Raw genomic sequence first — 18,659 nt, forward strand, 5'->3', positions numbered from 1 at the left:
GTTATTTGTAAGTGGCCAAATTATATCAGACTTTGTGCACACTAAATGGCATCCATAAACCATCACTGGTGGTGAATTGTAAAATTGAATCAACTGTCATTATCTGGGGCTGTCAATTGAGCTATCAGCTGGTCACATCTATCCAATAGCATGACAACACACCTCCCTCCCTTGCTGCTTTAGTGCTTTCATGCTGCCGTTATGCGCACCCTACCACCTTCCCATCACCGCCAGTCTTTGCAGATTTATCAGTGCATCACTTCATCAACCTCATCAGTCTCAGCGGAAGTCATCAGCTACCACCACCACCAGTGTCTGGACTCCATAGGGGGATTTATCTTGCTGCTGCTCAAGACTGATGTCCCTAAATTACAAAATCTCCCTGTAGAGTCAAAATGCCAAAGACTTTTGACATCTGTACAATAAACAATTATCTTTGCTTTGTTCACTTTTCTATCCTGATTAAACTAATTACACATGGTCATTTCTGGTGCCTGTAATGAAACAATAGAGAACAAGTAGACAGTAAATTATACCCATGGACGTAAAAATGATTCATTTTATTTTATTATTTTATTATGGAGTTTGTTTTATGTGGACACAACTGACAGTGTTTCAACCACAGATTATCTTCTTCCCGTATCAGATAATGATGAAATACCCATAAAAAATATACACTTTGACATAAAATATTAACACTATATTGTATAGAGCATGTCTATAGTTTAGGTTTACTAACTAAAAACTTTAAAGAAGCATCACTTGAAAAAAACCTAACAACTTAAGCCTACAGTATGTTATGTATGTATTTCTGCTGCTGTTAAAAGTTGAAACACAGCTTACATTCTAGGCTACGGATTGAGAAACACGGAAAATATAGACTTGGATATTCCCTCTTATTCAATCTTCAATACAGTACGAAAAATGATAAAATGATTAAAATGATATTGTGGCAAAGTATAAAAGAAATTCCTTTGAAGAAATTAATTCATTTTTGATGCAGACCACACCACCATGTGGCCATTTATAAAGCGCTTATATTTTGACTCCCTAACCATGAGGCCTAGAATCAAGCTGAACTCTGACTGTAGCCATGGTGACTGGCAAGGTCAGATTTTCTTAAGTCTTGGTAAGCCAACAACAACAAATATATTAGTCTTTATCATTTTCAGCATTCAGCTGTGAGCTCAGTCTCATGCTGTATGTGATTCTATGTATGTTAAGGAGACACCGTCTCTATTCAGTAGCTTGCTTAGCAGTAAGTTAGCGCTGTCTTGGCAATTTTAGTTGAAACTGGGAGATGCAACATATCTTCCTGTCTTTAATATTATGTCTGGTGGATTTGGATGCTGAGTTATAGAGCCACTGTCTTTTCACAGATCCAAAATCTTTGAAAGTCACAACATTCATCATTCCAGTTGTTTTCCTTTTCAGGGTACTTTATTTCTGCGCAGTCTTCATCTCTGAAACCTGACACACCATTAGGTTCACGAGAGTCCCAGTAGCTGAAACCCAAAAACAAAAATTAAGCTTTTTTCAAAGAACACACACCAAGAGGTATTACGCCAACAGCAACACTGCCACAATAAATTTAAACCCAACATCAGCTTGAAATCAAGATATTTCCCTTACTAAGAGTGATACGGACTCATTTATGAATCTATGTTAGAAATATAGGGACTAGTCAGGTACTTGTGTACTAGAAGTAATAAGTCTTAGGTCTCTGTAAGTGAAAATATAGAGTATGTTATGTTCAGAGAAGTTGGTGGATTAATAATACAAAAAATGTTGTCAAATTGTGGAAGGAATAAAGACCAATTTCATCATAATGACTAGATAAATGCAAGAAACTGCATTCACTTTTTTTCTTACTAATGAAGAGCCCCAGCCCTGACTGTTTTGTGATTTGGGGATGAGCAAGCATGCAGACAGAAATCCCAATATTTAATTATTGTTCTAACAGAAAAATCCCTTTGTAAAGCCATTTCATCAAGATCTAAAATATCAAGATATTATGTTGCTGCCATATTGTCTTGTTGCACAATTTTACTGTTGAGCAAATGAGTCTTGCACATAGTATGCACACATGCACCTTTGACTTATACAGGTTTTTTCCCATATTTATGGAAGTGCAATACTAAATCACTGAAGTATCAGAAATTAATGGCAACAGTGTATCATTTCTTTCATTGGTCCGGCCCAACTTAATTGAACTTCAGGTGTAAAAGTTACCTAAATTGTCCAGTACTGTGCTGTAACAGCTTTCATCTGTGCTTAATATATTTACATAAAAAACACTGAAATAAGACAGTCTGTATCAGTCCTCATAATAATAACTCTTGTCCATCTCTAGTCTATCACATGATATGATATCTGTATAGAATTGTGAACAATCACAAATTTTCTGCAGTCAATAAAAACACTGGCAGCAGAGTCAGATGCTGCAGTGACGGAGAAAACTCTTCTCTCAACAGTAGATGGTGTTTGGGAATGTGACTCACAGCATCCCCCAAATTTTACTGAGTGACTGATTACACATTGCAGTTTCTCAGCTAAAAGATAGTTGTCAAATTTGTGGACCTGAGACTGAGACATCCTGACTTTTAGTCCCTGTGGATCAACCTCCAAAAATGCTGGATATACCTCCCATAATGCAACTAAATAGAGTGAGTGGATACATTGGGAAAGTGCACTAATAGAAGCAACGTAGCAGCAGCAATAGAAAAGTAACATTTGAACCTTGTGGTCAGTGGACTCCCATCCACCCATTTCCATGCCCCCTCTCTCTCACGGTCAGTCAGTCCAATCCACAGGAGTCGTTTGAATCGCCTTGTGAAGTCCTTGTTTACAGAGAGAAACATTCATCAACACAACATAACTACATTGCAAACAACTGCATCTCACACACTCACGCACACAGTCACCCACCTGTTCTTCTTTGCTGTTAATAATCAGCAGGTCCGCATTTCTTTGCAGACAGTCGTCTCTACTTTGTTGCCAGGATTTCTGCTGTGAGGAAATGTAATAGAGACTACCGCTGAAATACACCCATTGTTTGTGATCTGTTTCAAATAGAAAAAAAACAACTTTAATATCAGTCATTAAGAAATGAAATGTGAACAAAAACTTGAAAAAACAATGAACGGCAGAGATTATGTATAATGGACCAAAGGAAGGCTGTATGTGTGCGACAGCAGAATCTACACTAGTTGTCAAGTGTTTTTCTCCTTTCTGTATTTTTCTTTAAACCAAATCCTCAATATTGGTTAGTTAACACAGAAAAACAGGACTCCCTCAGAGAGTGTAATGATCATGTGGGTTTATGTTATGGAGACCAGTTTTAATTACTTCAACTTTATTTCTGAGAAAACGTTTTGTCCATCAACTTGGCATTGTGGATGGCTCCAAATATTACAATACCCATGAGCATTTGCCGCTGTTGCTATGGAGAGCAAACATGACCAGACAGTGGTGAGAATCTACGGAGCCCCTAAAGTCCTGAAAGCTGATATTTTTTTATCTTGTGCGCACAAGATAATTGTTGTGGGAACAAGTAATTATCTTGCACGTACACGATGATTATCTTGTGGGAACAGGCTAATATCTGCACAGTAAAGGCATGATAGGTCTATGCTTTGAAGACCACAGGCGTAAGTTGCATTCATTCACCGGGTATGGTGCAGGTAAAGTAATATGTGCTGTCCTTGATGCTGAAACATTGTGTCTGTCAGGGGGGTTTACTTGATCTTGCATTGCACTGGCTTTCTATGTAATAGCCTATGTGATGGTCGTCTTCGGTTTTCTTTTACTTCTACTAACTACTTTTACTTCTTTTACTCAGAAAACAGTGCAAGATAATTATGTTGTGGGAACAAGTAATTATCTTGCACGTACAAGATGATTATCTTGTGGGAACAGGCTAATATCTGCACAGTAAAGGCATGATAGGTCTATGCTTTGAAGACCACAGGCGTAAGTTGCATTTATAGATTTGAATAGTTTGTTGATTTCTCAAGTATGTTTGAAACATGGCAGCGTTCATTGCTTTATTTGAACAGTCAATTTGCTATTTTTTTGGCGGGTGAGCTGTTTGATGACAGCTGTCTGCTACTCAATTGGTTTACTGAAGTGTTTATGTCCTAATATTGATAATCTTGTTGATAGTGCTGCAGGCTCACTGCGAATAACACTTGGCTCCATCGACCTTTTAAAAAGGAAAATAATAAAACAAAAGAGGTTAGCGCCATCATATAACTCCAAAACCCACAAATTAAAGCAAACATTGTGAAAATTTGAAAGGATTTGATGTTCCACCAAACTAGAAGAATCTTGCTTAGTCTGGCAAGATAGTCTCAAAACATATAGGAAGGCCCTGTGTAATGACAGAGCCGCCTATTACTCATCATTAACAGAGGAGAATAAAAACAGCCCTAGGTTCGTTTTCAGCACTTTGGCCAGGCTGACAGAGAGTCATAACTCTCTTGATCCATGTATTCCTATAGCTCTCAGTAGTGACGACTTCATGGGCTTCATTAATGATAAAATTCTAACTATTAGAGATAAAATTCATCACTTTCTGCCCTCAACAGGCATTGATTTATCCACAAACACAGGCACCTTAGAAACAATTGTAAAGCCTGAAATATATTTAGACTGTTTTTCTCCAGTTGACCTTCCTGAATTATTTTCAACAATATCTTCATCTAAATCATCAACCTGTCCCTTAGACGATATCCCATCTAGGCTGCTTAAGGAAGTCTTACCCTCAGTAAACACTTCTTTACTAGATATGATCAATCTGTCTTTAGTAACAGGCTATGTACCAGAGTCCTTTAAAGTAGCTGTAATTATACCTCATCTTAAGAAGCCTACTCTTGATTTAGGCGTTTTAGCCAACTATAGACCTATATCTAATCTTCCATTTCTCTCTAAGATCCTTGGGAAAGCAGTCGCCAATCAGTTATGTGACTTTCTACATAACAACAGTTTATTTGAGGATTTTCAGTCAGGATTTAGAGCACATCATAGTACAGAGACAGAACTGGTGAAAGTCAGAAATGACCTCCTGATTGCATTGGACCAAGGATTTGTCTCCAGACTTGTCTTGTTAGATCTTAGTGCCACATTCGACACAATTGACCATCACATCCTATTACAGTGACTGGAACATTTAATTGGCATTAGAGGAACTGCATTAAGCTGGTTTAAGTCCTATTTATCAGATCAATTTCAATTTGTACACGTTAATGATAAATCCTCCATGCATGCAAAAGTTAGACACGGAGTTCCACAAGGTTCTGTGCTTGGACCAATACTATTCACCTTATATATATCTCCTTTAGGTAATATTATTATGAAACACCCCATAAATTTTCATTGCTATGCAGATGATACACAATTATATTTATCAATGAAGCCAGATGACACCAATCACTTAACTAAACTCCAAGCATGCCTTAGGGATATAAAGACCTGGACCTGGACCTGCAATTTTCTACTACCAAACTCAGACAAAACTGAAGTTATTGTGCTTGGCACTTAGAAATACATTATCTAATGATATAGCTACTCTGGATGGCATTACCCCGGCCCCCAGCACCACCATGCTAGGTATCTGGGAGTTATTTTTGATCAGGATATGCCCTTTAACTCCCACATAAAATAAAATTTCAAAGACTTCCTTTTTTCACCTAAGTAATATTGCAAAAATCAGGCACATCCTGTCTCAAAAAGATGCAGAAAAACTAGGCCAATACTTTTGTTACTTCAAGGCTGGATTATTGCAATTCCATATCACAGGCTTCCATAACAAGTCTCCAAAGACTCTCCAGCTGGTCCAAAATGCAGCTGCATGTATACTGACAAAAACTAGAAAAAGAGATCATATTTCTCCCATTTTAGCTTCTCTGCAAAATGTAAAATCCAGAATTGAATTTAAAATCCTTCTCCTCACCTACAAAGCCCTTAATGGCCAGGCACCATCATATCTTAAAGAGCTCATAGTACCATATTATCCCACTAGAACACTGCGCTCCCAGAATGCAGGCTTACTTGTGGTTCCTACAGTCTCCAAAAGTATAATAGGAGGCCGAACCTTCAGCTATCAGGCTCCTCTCCTGTGGAACCATCTTCCACATTCGGGCCGGGGTGCAGACACCCTCTCTATGTTTAAGAGTAGGCTTTAAACTTTCCTTTTTGATAAAGCTTGTAGTTAGGGCCGGCCATGCTTGTTGGGTCTCTGTAAATTAAAGAGTACAGTCTAGACCTGCTCTATGTGAAAAGTGCCCTGAGATTACTTTTGTTGTGATTTGGCGCTATGTAAATAAAATTGAATTGAATTGAATGATTTTATGGTTGGAGGCTCTTGTCTGTTATGTCGCAAGAGAGATCCAATTGCCCTCAGGTTCAGTCCTGAACCATTCACCGGGTATGGTGCAGGTAAAGTAATATGTGCTGTCCTTGATGCTGAAACATTGTGTCTGTCAGGGGGGTTTACTTGATCTTGCATTGCACTGGCTTTCTATGTAATAGCCTATGTGATGGTCGTCTTCGGTTTTCTTTTACTTCTACTAACTACTTTTACTTCTTTTACTCAGAAAACAGTGCAAGATAATTATGTTGTGGGAACAAGTAATTATCTTGCACGTACAAGATGATTATCTCGTGGGAACAGGCTAATATCTGCACAGTAAAGGCATGATAGGTCTATGCTTTGAAGACCACAGGCGTAAGTTGCATTTATAGATTTTTATAGTTTGTTGATTTCTCAAGTATGTTTGAAACATGGCAGCGTTCATTGCTTTATTTGAACAGTCAATTTGCTATTTTTTTGGCGGGTGAGCTGTTTGATGACAGCTGTCTGCTACTCACTTGGTTTACTGAAGGTTCCTACAGTCTCCAAAAGTATAATAGGAGGCAGAACCTTCAGCTATCAGGCTCCTCTCCTGTGGAACCATCTTCCACATTCAGGCCGGGGTGCAGACACCCTCTCTATGTTTAAGAGTAGGCTTTAAACTTTCCTTTTTGATAAAGCTTGTAGTTAGGGCCGGCCATGCTTGTTGGCTCTCTGTAAATTAAAGAGTACAGTCTAGACCTGCTCTATGTGAAAAGTGCCCTGAGATTACTTTTGTTGTGATTTGGCGCTATGTAAATAAAATTGAATTGAATTGAATGATTTTATGGTTGGAGGCTCTTGTCTGTTATGTCACAAGAGAGATCCAATTGCCCTCAGGTTCAGTCCTGAACCATTCACCAGGTATGGTGCAGGTAAAGTAATATGTGCTGTCCTTGATGCTGAAACATTGTGTCTGTCAGGGGGGTTTACTTGATCTTGCATTGCACTGGCTTTCTATGTAATAGCCTATGTGATGGTCGTCTTCGGTTTTCTTTTACTTCTACTAACTACTTTTACTTCTCTTACTCAGAAAACAGTGCATTTTGTCCTTCTCTTGACACTTAAGCATGCAATAGCTCTACTTTTTTTTTTTACGTGTTTATGTTTGTTGAACATGCTGTTTGCACAAGTTAATTAACTGATTAATATAACCTTACAGGACTTTCGGGGCTCTGTAAGAATCAGAGTGGTAGAGGATTCAAAACGCTTTGTTGAATTTGTGAACAAGACATGGCACCATAGTTTCTGAATTAATCCAAAATTGACCCAGAATCCAGAAGTAAATTGATTTAAGCTGCAGATTGTATTGTCAGTTTTTACCCACCAATAGCGGCAAACATGACAGAATTTTTAAGCTTGGTGATTGGATGTTTCCTGCTGAAATGCATCCTGGTAGTTGTGGTGAACTTCTCCCCCAAAGTTTTTATGTACACAGGCTAGTGCCTGATAACCAGACATAGTTTATGCAGTTTCTCATTTCTTGTATTGATTATTCAACCACTAACATGTTAGCAAACAATTGCCTACACACACCCCACAGACACAAAGAACATTAACATTATATTAGAGCCATGTTTTTGTATGCCTTATGAATATTAGTCCAAAATTCACTCTCCTTTTATAAAAATCAAATCTGGGTGTTTATCTGCAAAGTGTGTCACTGTTTTCACCATAGTTGATAACTTTCTCTGTCTGCCTTTGGTGCTGAGCAAGTAGAGTAAAGACAACCAAAACAAAGTGAAATGAGAGGCTAAACAGAGATGGAGCTGAGTTGAACTGCAGAGTTCAGTGATAATTCTCTGCAGGTACTTTACTAAAAGTAACTTCTTTCAAACTTTACTGAGTAACTTCATCCATTAAAGAAAACAGAACTAATAATAGCTTTGTTTATACATGAAACATAACAGCAGTGACCACTGGAGTGCTTTTGAAAATCAAAAATGGACCACATTTTGTTAGAGTGCTATTAATAAACTATATAACACTATAATCACACTAATTAATATTATCACTTTTTTAATGAAATCTTGCTGCTGCTGACGGATAACCTTCTTAAGTTAAGACATCCATAGTCATACAAGTTACTGTCCATAGAGGTTCACATTTTTTAATATCTGTTTTAAAACCATAGTCAGGTGCACATATGTACATTGAAAGTTTTTACTTGCTGTAATCTTTCCTCTGTTGATACTGGCCATTTCAAGATGACTTCCTATGATGTTTCCAATGTACATGATGGGACAAAATCCTTGTTTGTCCAAAGTTTAACTGAGGTTACTATGAGGCTTCAGTCGTCTGAGTTAATCAAACCATGTGGGTATCTTCCAAAGTTTCAGTCTTTTTGGTACAGATTTTCTTTTTTGTGTTTCCTCAGACAGTATGTCCATAACCACCAATAACCACTAACTTCCTGTCATGTCTGCACTTCTGTAAACAGACTGATAAGAAACGATGTGTGGGTGCAAATCACATTTCTTTGCATTTCACATTGAGCCTCTTTGTCATATTGTGGAATGGTAATAATTTAATCCACCCCACATTTCTTTGCATTTTTAATTGATAAAATTAATAATATAGTTTTTGTGTAGGTGTAATCCCCTTAAGTTTAACAGGTGTTATTTAATCAATAATGGATATCAAACTTGCTTTTCACAATATTCATATTTTCTTTAGCCCCTCACCTTGAATGAGAAAAAAATGTGAAAACGTTCTCACCAATATCTAAAAATGACGATGAACAGCTGCAGTGTTGAATTTAAACTCAAGGTGTGAAAATGTAAACTTAGTCATAGCAGCTGCATGCAAGCACTCTTCAGAGAAGTCTGAACTTCCCCATAATGGATGAACCTGCAAAATATTTGCGAAAAACATGTCTATTAACTTGGGTCTGCAAGAATTAAGAAATAGGTAATTACCTTGGAGCTTTTTCTGAAGATCATTTGTCTCTTTGGTCACGTTCTCAAACCTTTTCTGGAGCCGGTCTTGTTCTTCAGCCAGATTGTTATATCTGGTCTGTAGCTGATCCAGTTCTTTCATCAGATTGTTGTAACTGATCTGTAAGTCATTTCTTTCTCTGGTCACGTTGTTGTAACTGATCTGTAAGTCATTTCTTTCTCTGGTCACATTGTTGTAACTGTTGTGCAACAGGGCCATCTCCATTTTCCTCTCAGAGTTTCCCTTGGTGACTGTGTTTGGTGCATAAACAACAAATGAGGAAACATTGTTAACCATCATCACCTCCAGTCTTTGAGCAGCATGTGAATTAAGTACTCACACAGGAAAACCAGAACTACAAGTCCAGTCAGGAGGAGAAGACACAGCAGACCCAGAAACACTGCAGCACCTCTGCAGAAATGTTTCCTCTCATCTCCAGCACCTGAAGGTAGAAGGCAGAACTTGTCATATGTTTTTTTCTCAATGGGAAATCAAGCACATCAGTCCTGGCCCAGTCATCTTAAACACTATTTACATTATCCATAGCACTGACCATGTGCCTATAGCAGTAGACCTAACAGTGTCTCTTATAAAAATCCATTATATCCTCTCTTGTCTGTTGTAGCCATTGCTATCTCCAAAGATCGTGTTACATGTTAATTGACAAAATGCCATAACTGCATTTCTCATTGAGACTTATATACAGTCGCTAAATATTAAAGACAAATATCCTTTCCAGCGAACTGAATAATAGGTCTAACAAACAAGTGTTATGTTCATAGTGTTCACACTGTGCAAGGTTCCATTATGTCCCCGATTCATATCACACGGCATGCCCAAAGTAACAACTGTACTTAACAACTTCTAAAATTGAAAAATCATCTTCCTCAATCAATTGAGATCCATCTGCAACATCTATTAAACTAGAAACTACATTTTTGTATGAGTGGACATACTGTAACTTTGCATTTAATTGCAGTTTCTTCTTTAGCTAAAACCTTCAGTGGACAGGAAACCAGACCCTTGGCTTTCTCACTCTTTTATTACACACTTTTTTCTTGCAAAAGTAATTTCTAGTCTTTTCCCTTAGACAAGTTATTTTAGAAAATATAATCTGGATGTGTTCATTACCTGGGAGTGCTATTCCAGTTGTGTTTGGCACCAGAGTGTGGATCACTTCTTCATTTGCATAAATATTTTCTTTTACTACACCCTTTCTTTTGCTGGGTTTACCGGAGGGTTTCTGTACATTGACATAGAGTTGATCCATCACGTTCAGCTGTACTGTCAGTTCAGTATCGTCCTGGACAATGTGCTTCTGAATTTATGTTATCGTTCTGACTCTGTGAACACCTTGTACTGCAGACTGCGATACATTCACATTCTCTGCTTAACAGGAAACTGAGGGCTGGGGGCTGGTGGGATCAGTTTTGAAAGGTGGTTGTTTAGGCTTTTTTTTTCCGGATATGTTATGCCCATTTTGTTCTTCTGCAAAATGCGGTTTGATTCTCACACTTCAGTAATCCTGCTCAAAATCAATACACATGTATGTGCAAAATACATGCATGCATAAATTAATACATAGAACAGGGTCCAACATTTTGTCTTAACTACGGTTAATTTTATTTCCATCATATGCCACAAAAACACAGATTGCTTAATTCAACTGATGATTCTCCTACAGTAGCAGATCTCTTTTTACTTGTGTGTTAACATGTGCTTAAGCAACTTTTTTGAGTTAATTGTACTTAGTTGTTGGAGAGGTTTTAATGCAATTCTCAATGGGAAATCAAATACATCAGTCCTGGCCCAGTCATCTTAAACACTATATACATTATCCATAATACTTACCATGTGCCTATAGTAGTAGACCTAACAGTGTCTCCATCCTTTCTTGTCTGTTGTAGCCATTGCTATCTCCAAAGATTATGTTACATTTGAAGCACCTTGGGCTGGAAAATTTTAATATCAGAAGCCTGCTCTCTAAATTGGACTCTATATATGTAGGTAAATATATTGTGCTGGATCCTTGTAATGGTACAGTTCATTGTAAGGGGTGGGGGATCTTAACCTGGACTGTCTCTCTAATAACAAAAAAGAACAATACCTGGAACTTTTCAGCTTATATCCAAATCCATTAGACTAAATTTGAAAAATCCACTTAACTCAACATTAATAGATATTATACCTACTAACAAACCACACAAAGGCCCTACCATATGGAGCTTTTGCCCTTTATGTTAGTGATCACTGTCGTGTTTTCTTGGTATACGGAGAGAATTTAATATCTTGTTTATTAGTGCCAGTTTCTTATGGTCTTAAGCAAAAACCGTCAGCGACAGAAACCCCAACACGTCCCACATTTCTCAAAAGCTCTTTGACCCTCCACATTTTTGTTCCTGATATTAGTCTTTCCTTTATGCAAGTTGTTTTTATTTCCATGAACCTGCAGTCATGACTCTGTGTGTATGTGTTCATTACCTGAGTGTGCACGTGTGGTCCTGTTTGGCTCCAGCTTACGGATCATCACATTTTCATAAATAGCGTCTGATCTTTTATCCATTCTTTTCCTCTTGCTGTGGTATTAAGTTGATGAGCTGTGTTGCAGGTTCAATGTGGTCTGTTGGTGCCTGATACTGTCAAAGTCTGGAGAGTGCACCTCTGAAATGATAGATTATATGCTCAAACAAAGTCGCACCTAGTAAAACAGCTTTAGCACACTACTCACACACATGACTCTCTGCTTAGCAGGAAACTGCTGGTCATTACTTTAGCTGCCACCATTACTATATATAATACGTTGCAGCTGCATGAGGGTGGATTGTATTGTCACACTTGATGAGGGTGAGAATTGCCTTCTATAACTGTGTAACCACATGTAGTTTCTGTTCTGCCATTTGCTTATCAGTTTTTTATTTTTGGATGAATATCTCTTTGTTTCCAAAAAACAGGAAAAAAGAAAGTAACCTTCACAGAATAGATGGTATTTTATTACTCATAAAGAGATACTGACTTAAAAATTATTACAACAGTTTCAACTAGTTAGAGGTAAAGTAAAAAGTGGATAAATAAAGTGAATTTACAGGCTTTTGTTTGTAGCAACAGAAAAGAAAACTGGTTTTGATCATACAGCATGCTGGCTTTGTGCTTTGAATTGTCACCTCTTCCCAGTTTTACTTACTGCAGTCAATCCAGGTCACTTAGTGGTTTTCTTCCCTTTACTCAAATTAAACCTCAGTTTACTTCCTTATATGTAAAAGCTACAGTATAGTCATTTAAATGATACAGTTGGTGTTCTTGTGGGATTGGTCCAAGCAGAACAGAGTACATCTGGCAGCCAAACATTTTCTGTAGTGTAGTGAGACTGTGCAGTGATGTCTGACCTCAACAGAAAAGTTAGATTTCAGACAAGTGAGAAGAAGGATGGAAACGAAGACTTCTATGATAACACAGACAATGTGATGATTTATGACAACTACCAGACAGAGGGCAGTCCAGCGCCGCCGAAATTACAGGACGACGCTACTAAGGACCAACAGCAAAGTATCAATCTGTCTGTCTGTCTGTCTCATATGTCATACATACTGTGCATTGGATAATATAACTGTAAGATTAACTATTTGTTAACAGTATTTGTACCATTACATTTTATGTTGATGCATTTTGCTTTTCAATTATGAGTTACAACTAAAAATTGGATATAAAAACCACAGTCTGGCCACAGGGCCATGGCATTTTTAAACATGCGTAAAAGTACACTAATGATTCATTTTTAATAAATAAATAAACTCCATAACATAACTACTTATTAAAGGATAGGTTCACATTTTTTCAAGCTGGTCTTAAAATAATAGTCAGGTAACCAATTGAACATTTGCACGTTTTTCTTGCTGTAATCATTCCTTGTTCATGCTGGCTATTATTCTCCTTATTCTGTGCAATTTTTTTTATTTAAGTTTCATTTGAAGATAATATGAGATTTCATTCATCAAGTCAATATCTTTCAAAGTAACTCTTTTTAGTGCCAAATTCCCTCTTGTTGTTACAATTCTTCCACTGCAGTTGATCAGGAACACTGTCTGTCGAGACACAAAGAGGGAAACTTTTACTTAAAAAAGACTGAAACTGTGGAAGATATCTGCTTCATTTGACTAACTGAGGTGGCTGAAGCATCATATTATCCTAAGATAAACTTTTAAATACTTTTTACTCAAGAAAGGACTGTCCCCCCATCACTGACATTTTAGACACATTTGGAAAAGATCCTCTAATGGTCAGTATGAACAGGAGGAACAATTACAGCAAGAAAAACCTGCTTTAATGTTCATTTGGACACCTGTAAATTGTGAGCCTATCCTTTAACTGCAAATCCTAAATTACAGTTGGGCTCAAATTCACTCTAATCAGTACAGATCATTTGTTTCCACAGTCATTCCAGTCAATGAAAGTTCAAGAGAGAGAAACCTTCTCAGGGCTGCTGCAGTGTGTCTGGGGCAGCTGTGTCTTCTCCTCCTCACTGCAGTCATTGTCCTGCTGGTCCTATGTAAGTTTTCTAAATTCACCTAGACAACTATGATGCATTACATTACATATGTGATGTGAGTGATAAATCCACAATAAATCTATGTTAATCCCTTGCTATGGCAGCCAGTCATGACAAAAGCAACTGGATCATGGAAAGAAATCAACTGTGGGCGGACAATGCCAACCTGACCAGCGAGCGAGACGAGCTGCAGAGCAGTTACAGTGACGTGAAAAGTCACAATCACAACCTGACGCAAAAGACAAGCCAGTTAGAGAACGAGAACGACCACTTACAGGCCGTTAATAACAACCTCACCAAAGAGAGAGATGAATTACAAAATCACATTGGTGAGTGAAAATTCAATGATTTTCATTTCAACATTTTGAAAAATACACTTATTTTCTTGCCAAGAGTTAGATGAGGTTACTGATACTGCCCTCATGTCTGTATGGTAAATATGTAACTGGAGCCAGTGACTCTAAAGTAAATTTAGTTACCTTTGGATATAGCCAGGTCAGCTACTTCCCTGTTTCCAGTGCCAAGCTAACCAGCTGCTGGCCATAGCTTCATATTGGCACTACAAATATGGAGCCTGTCCTCCCAAGAAAAACGACACAACAGGTCGTGATGTCAGTCCCCATAAACAACCTATAGTTACATTTGAGTGACAGAAGCCAACTAGCAACCCAGAGAAGTGGCGCAGTTCAGATGATGTCTATATAAAGTTACAAATTTCCAACACACAATGACTTTACTAGGAGCAAACAACGCATTTCGCCTGTAGCTTCTTCAGGTTCACTCAGAAAAATGAGTACTCACAGGTATGATAACTACATCTGGGTCACCTGACTGAATTATCACAGTCTTCACTTTTTTCAAAGTATTTTTAAGGTGAGCATTTTACAAAGAACATGACAATAATATTACACAACATTACATTTTTCAAAATACATGGCATGGCTAATATTACACAGAGTTACAAGAATTCCACCATTTTACACAACACAGAAGCTAGAAACTTTTTTGGCTCATCCGCAGTGGCGGATTTAGAAAATTTTACTTGAGGTGGCAATGGGGTAGCAAGAGGTTTTGGCAGGGTGGCATGGGACGGGGGTCCCGATGGAAATATATACTTCTTCTGCAGGTAATAGCCAATAACTACTGAGTGTATTATTGGGGGAGTATTACGCCAGGCGATCGATTCTCATTTGATTGAATGCAGTGGGCGCCATCTCTGAGTCTGGTATCCAGTTCAAGACTGCTGTTTGTTTCCTTTTTCCAACCGCAAGTCAAGACTGTTTATTAAAAACAACGCAACTATGATCGTCCCCTAACCTTAACCTGTTCTTTAAGGAAATCTGATCACAGAACAGCAGCTCTGAACTTTGGAACAAAGAATCTGGGACAAAAGTCAAATATTAACAGATGGTACAAATCTTTATCAGTTTGGTCATAATTGATGTTTTATTCCAACAAGGAAATAAAAAGTGGTGAGATGGCATTCATGCAGTCTAACGCATGTTAGTGGATAAGATAAAGATAAAATTCTAACCATAACCGTCCCTACAGCTGGCTAATGGCTACAGTCTGATTATGGGAGGATGAGAAAATCACAGTTCAAATACATTCACTATAAGCCTGTTTTACCAATGTTTTGTGATTAATATTTTTATGGCACACAGTGCGTTTTTTACTGAATATTGTAATGATAATAGTCCAAAATTATGTGAAAAGGTTTTAGTCAAATAACATCAAATTTTCTTGAGGGTGGACCCCCGAACCCCCTGACCAAAACCCAGATTAGTTAATCATCTGGATAGGATCATAAAACAACAACAATCATATCAGCAAAATGGGGCAGAACAATAAAAAATACCATAGCCTTCTGCTTTTCCCCAGTAGCCTCAGGCTTTCTCTTTGGTAGGCTGCTCTTGTTTTCTGTTAGTACAATTGATAAGAACGCTTCTTGATTGGCACCAAATTACAGCTTTCTAATTGGCTGCTGTTTGTGATCAATAACAAGACCTAATTAAAGTTTTCTAACCGTTGCATTTGTTTAACACTCATAAATATAATTTATATTCACATGGCTCTCTGGGAAACCAATGATAATGATATTCCAACTTATTTGGCATCCGATGACATGCTCATTAAATGATATAACACAGAATAATAATCAACATTAATATTGAGGGAAGATAATGAGCCTATATTTTAATTGATGGGGGACGGTGGTCCAAAAAAGGTTGACCCCATTGGGTTAGAGTAACAACACTTCAATAGTTAGTAAATTATATACAGGATACAGCCATTTTATTATCCAATCTGTCTTTTTCTTGGCTTTGTTTGTTGATTATTGAGATATTTAGACTATTGCTTTTATCAACAGTTCACATCATCTCTGTACTTGTGGATGTGCTTTGATGATGTTGCATGACAGCTTCATATTACTCTTTCTGCTCTCAGATAAAAAGACACTGGACTTTGAGGCCAGCTTTGAAACCCTCACTGAGCAGAGAGATGAGCTGAAGAAGAAGCTGACTGACTTTGGTAAGTGTGAAAATTAAACTGCACCAAGCAATCACAAAAAGTTTTGCAGTCCATTTGTCACACTTGACAACATGCGCAGCAGAGAAGATTGATATGCAGCCATGTTATGTGCTGTTGTCTCAGCCGACTACTCGTGCTCTGGAAACAATGTCAGCATTATGTGTTGTGTGATGTAAAGGAAACAGTTTCAGTCTTTTTTAATTAAAAGTTTCCCTCTTCGGGTCTTGATGGACAGTGTTTTCCTGTTCAACTGCAGCGGAAGGATCGTAACAAAAAGAGGGAATTTGGCACTAAAAAAACGGTAACTTTGAAAGATTTTGATTTGATTTGACTAATTTGTGCAGCTGCAGCCTCATATCATACATTTTTAAATAAATATCTTCATGGAAGGAGGACTGTGGATGTTGTCCCCATCACTTACATTGAAAGTGCAAGAGATCTCTTAATTGCCCATATGAACAGGAGGAATGATTACAGCAAGAAAAACATGTTTCAATGTTCATTCTGACACCTGACTATTGTTTTAGGACAGACTTGAAAAATTGCAAACTTATCCTTTAACCCCGTCAGTATGTGAGAACTGCAGCCAATTCAAGTTTCTTGTTATGACTGTAGATTTCTACTACTGTATAAAACATTTATAACACTTTGACTCCAAGCCTGTAATATATCATCTTTCTGTTCTCGCATAGATTTCTTTATTATCCCTGTTTGCATATTTTCTAATATTATAATTCAGTTTTCATACCTCAGTGGAAATGTATTTGTTAATTCTTGTTACTGGCATGTTAAGGATTTGGTTTTTTTTGTTGTTGTTGTTCACAGTTCACTACTCCCAACAAGAATGGAAGTATTTCAGCGGTAGTTTCTATTATATTTCTTCAAACAAGAAAACCTGGCATGAGAGTAGAACTGACTGTCTGCAAAGAGGGGCGGACCTAGTGGTTGTCAACAGCAGAGAAGAACAGGTCTGTGTGTGTGTCTGTGTGTGTGTCTGTGTGTGTGTGTGTGTGTGTGTGTGTGTGTGTGTGTGTGTGTGTGTACTAATGGATGAATCAGTGTTTACCACATGGAAAGAGTGAAATATTGATTGAATGCAAGTTCATCAAGGTACAGGATGACAGACATTGGTTAAATATTTATTGATTATTGTATGTTTCTCTTTAAAAACAAGGCATTCATAAATCAATACCGAAAGAGCATGTGGATTGGACTGACTGACAGCGAGAGAGAGGGGACGTGGAAATGGGTGGATGGGACTCCGCTGACAACAAGGTTCACACATTAATATTCATTCAAACTAAATCAATCTTTGTAGTGAAACTAAAGCCTCTTTCAGATCACAATAGCAGCTGAGTAGACTTTAGATTTTTATAAGCTGACTACATTGTCAACAGTTTTTAGGGAAATATTTTTGATTTGTCATCATTTTAAGTTTAACTTGGCCACATTCTGTGTGTTGCTGTTCATTAAATGTTTGATGGTTTGTGTTCTTTATTAAAACCTCATTTCCTTTGGGTTTGTTTTCAGCTTCTGGTACTCTGGGGAGCCAAACGAAGGACGAAATGAAGACTGTGTAGAAACAATGTTCTACAGAAACAAACACGGCTGGAATGATGTAATATGTAGAGGTAAAAAGCTATGGATCTGTGAAAAGAAAATGTTTCTCTAACTCAACTTACACACCACCATGGCATCTACTACTATATATAACTACTGTATGTTTAAGACATGAAGATAAGATGCATTTACCACTTTCAGCTAAAGACAGCACTGAAACATGATCATTGCTAAGCTGCAGGCAAAGTGGCATCAGACACAAATATCTAACTTGGTTTAGAAAATGATGTAATGACTGTAATGTATCCATACTTTGATTAATTTCTAATACATGTTATCGCTAAATAAAAGTGTTTTGTTGTCTTCATAAGAATGGGACAGACAATGCAAATTCTCACCAGGGTTATCCTCATTCTCATATATATTGTAGTGGAAATGTTTGCATGGAATGACAATGCCATTACTATTACATTCAGTTGAAAACAAACAACACTGTCCTGTAAAGGGTTATCAGATTGACACATTGAAATTTGCATAACTATGATTTGTCTTACCACTGGCTCAGACAAAACTACAACAAAATAAACAAACTGTTAAACACTCCACTGTCTCATTTTACCGAGCAAGGAACTAAGTTTAGAATAGACACAGCATGTAGGTATTTGGAACAGGTACGGACGAATAAACTAACACTAA

The 18,659-nt window shown here is 37.5% G+C and overlaps 2 protein-coding genes across 2 annotated transcripts; one reads left to right on the forward strand and one right to left on the reverse strand.

Annotated features, from left to right (window-relative positions):
• Positions 1 to 1,354: 1,354 nt before the first annotated feature.
• On the reverse strand, positions 1,355 to 10,734 carry LOC121905265 (CD209 antigen-like protein 2). The gene is made up of 6 exons (XM_042423404.1): positions 10,460 to 10,734; positions 9,669 to 9,770; positions 9,310 to 9,579; positions 2,929 to 3,062; positions 2,740 to 2,840; positions 1,355 to 1,505 (listed from the first exon to the last, which is right to left on the reverse strand). Exons 1-6 carry the CDS (start codon positions 10,596 to 10,598, stop codon positions 1,355 to 1,357), a joined length of 897 nt encoding a protein of 298 aa, XP_042279338.1. The 5' UTR covers positions 10,599 to 10,734.
• Positions 10,735 to 12,702: 1,968 nt separating this feature from the next.
• On the forward strand, positions 12,703 to 18,244 carry LOC121905272 (C-type lectin domain family 4 member F-like). The gene is made up of 6 exons (XM_042423418.1): positions 12,703 to 12,871; positions 13,976 to 14,200; positions 16,320 to 16,403; positions 17,229 to 17,371; positions 17,578 to 17,678; positions 17,934 to 18,244. Exons 1-6 carry the CDS (start codon positions 12,703 to 12,705, stop codon positions 18,073 to 18,075), a joined length of 864 nt encoding a protein of 287 aa, XP_042279352.1. The 3' UTR covers positions 18,076 to 18,244.
• The last annotated feature ends 415 nt before the right edge of the window (positions 18,245 to 18,659 follow it).

Source organism: Thunnus maccoyii, chromosome 2, assembly GCF_910596095.1.
Source record: "Thunnus maccoyii chromosome 2, fThuMac1.1, whole genome shotgun sequence".
In the NCBI taxonomy this organism is placed as follows: domain Eukaryota; kingdom Metazoa; phylum Chordata; class Actinopteri; order Scombriformes; family Scombridae; genus Thunnus; species Thunnus maccoyii.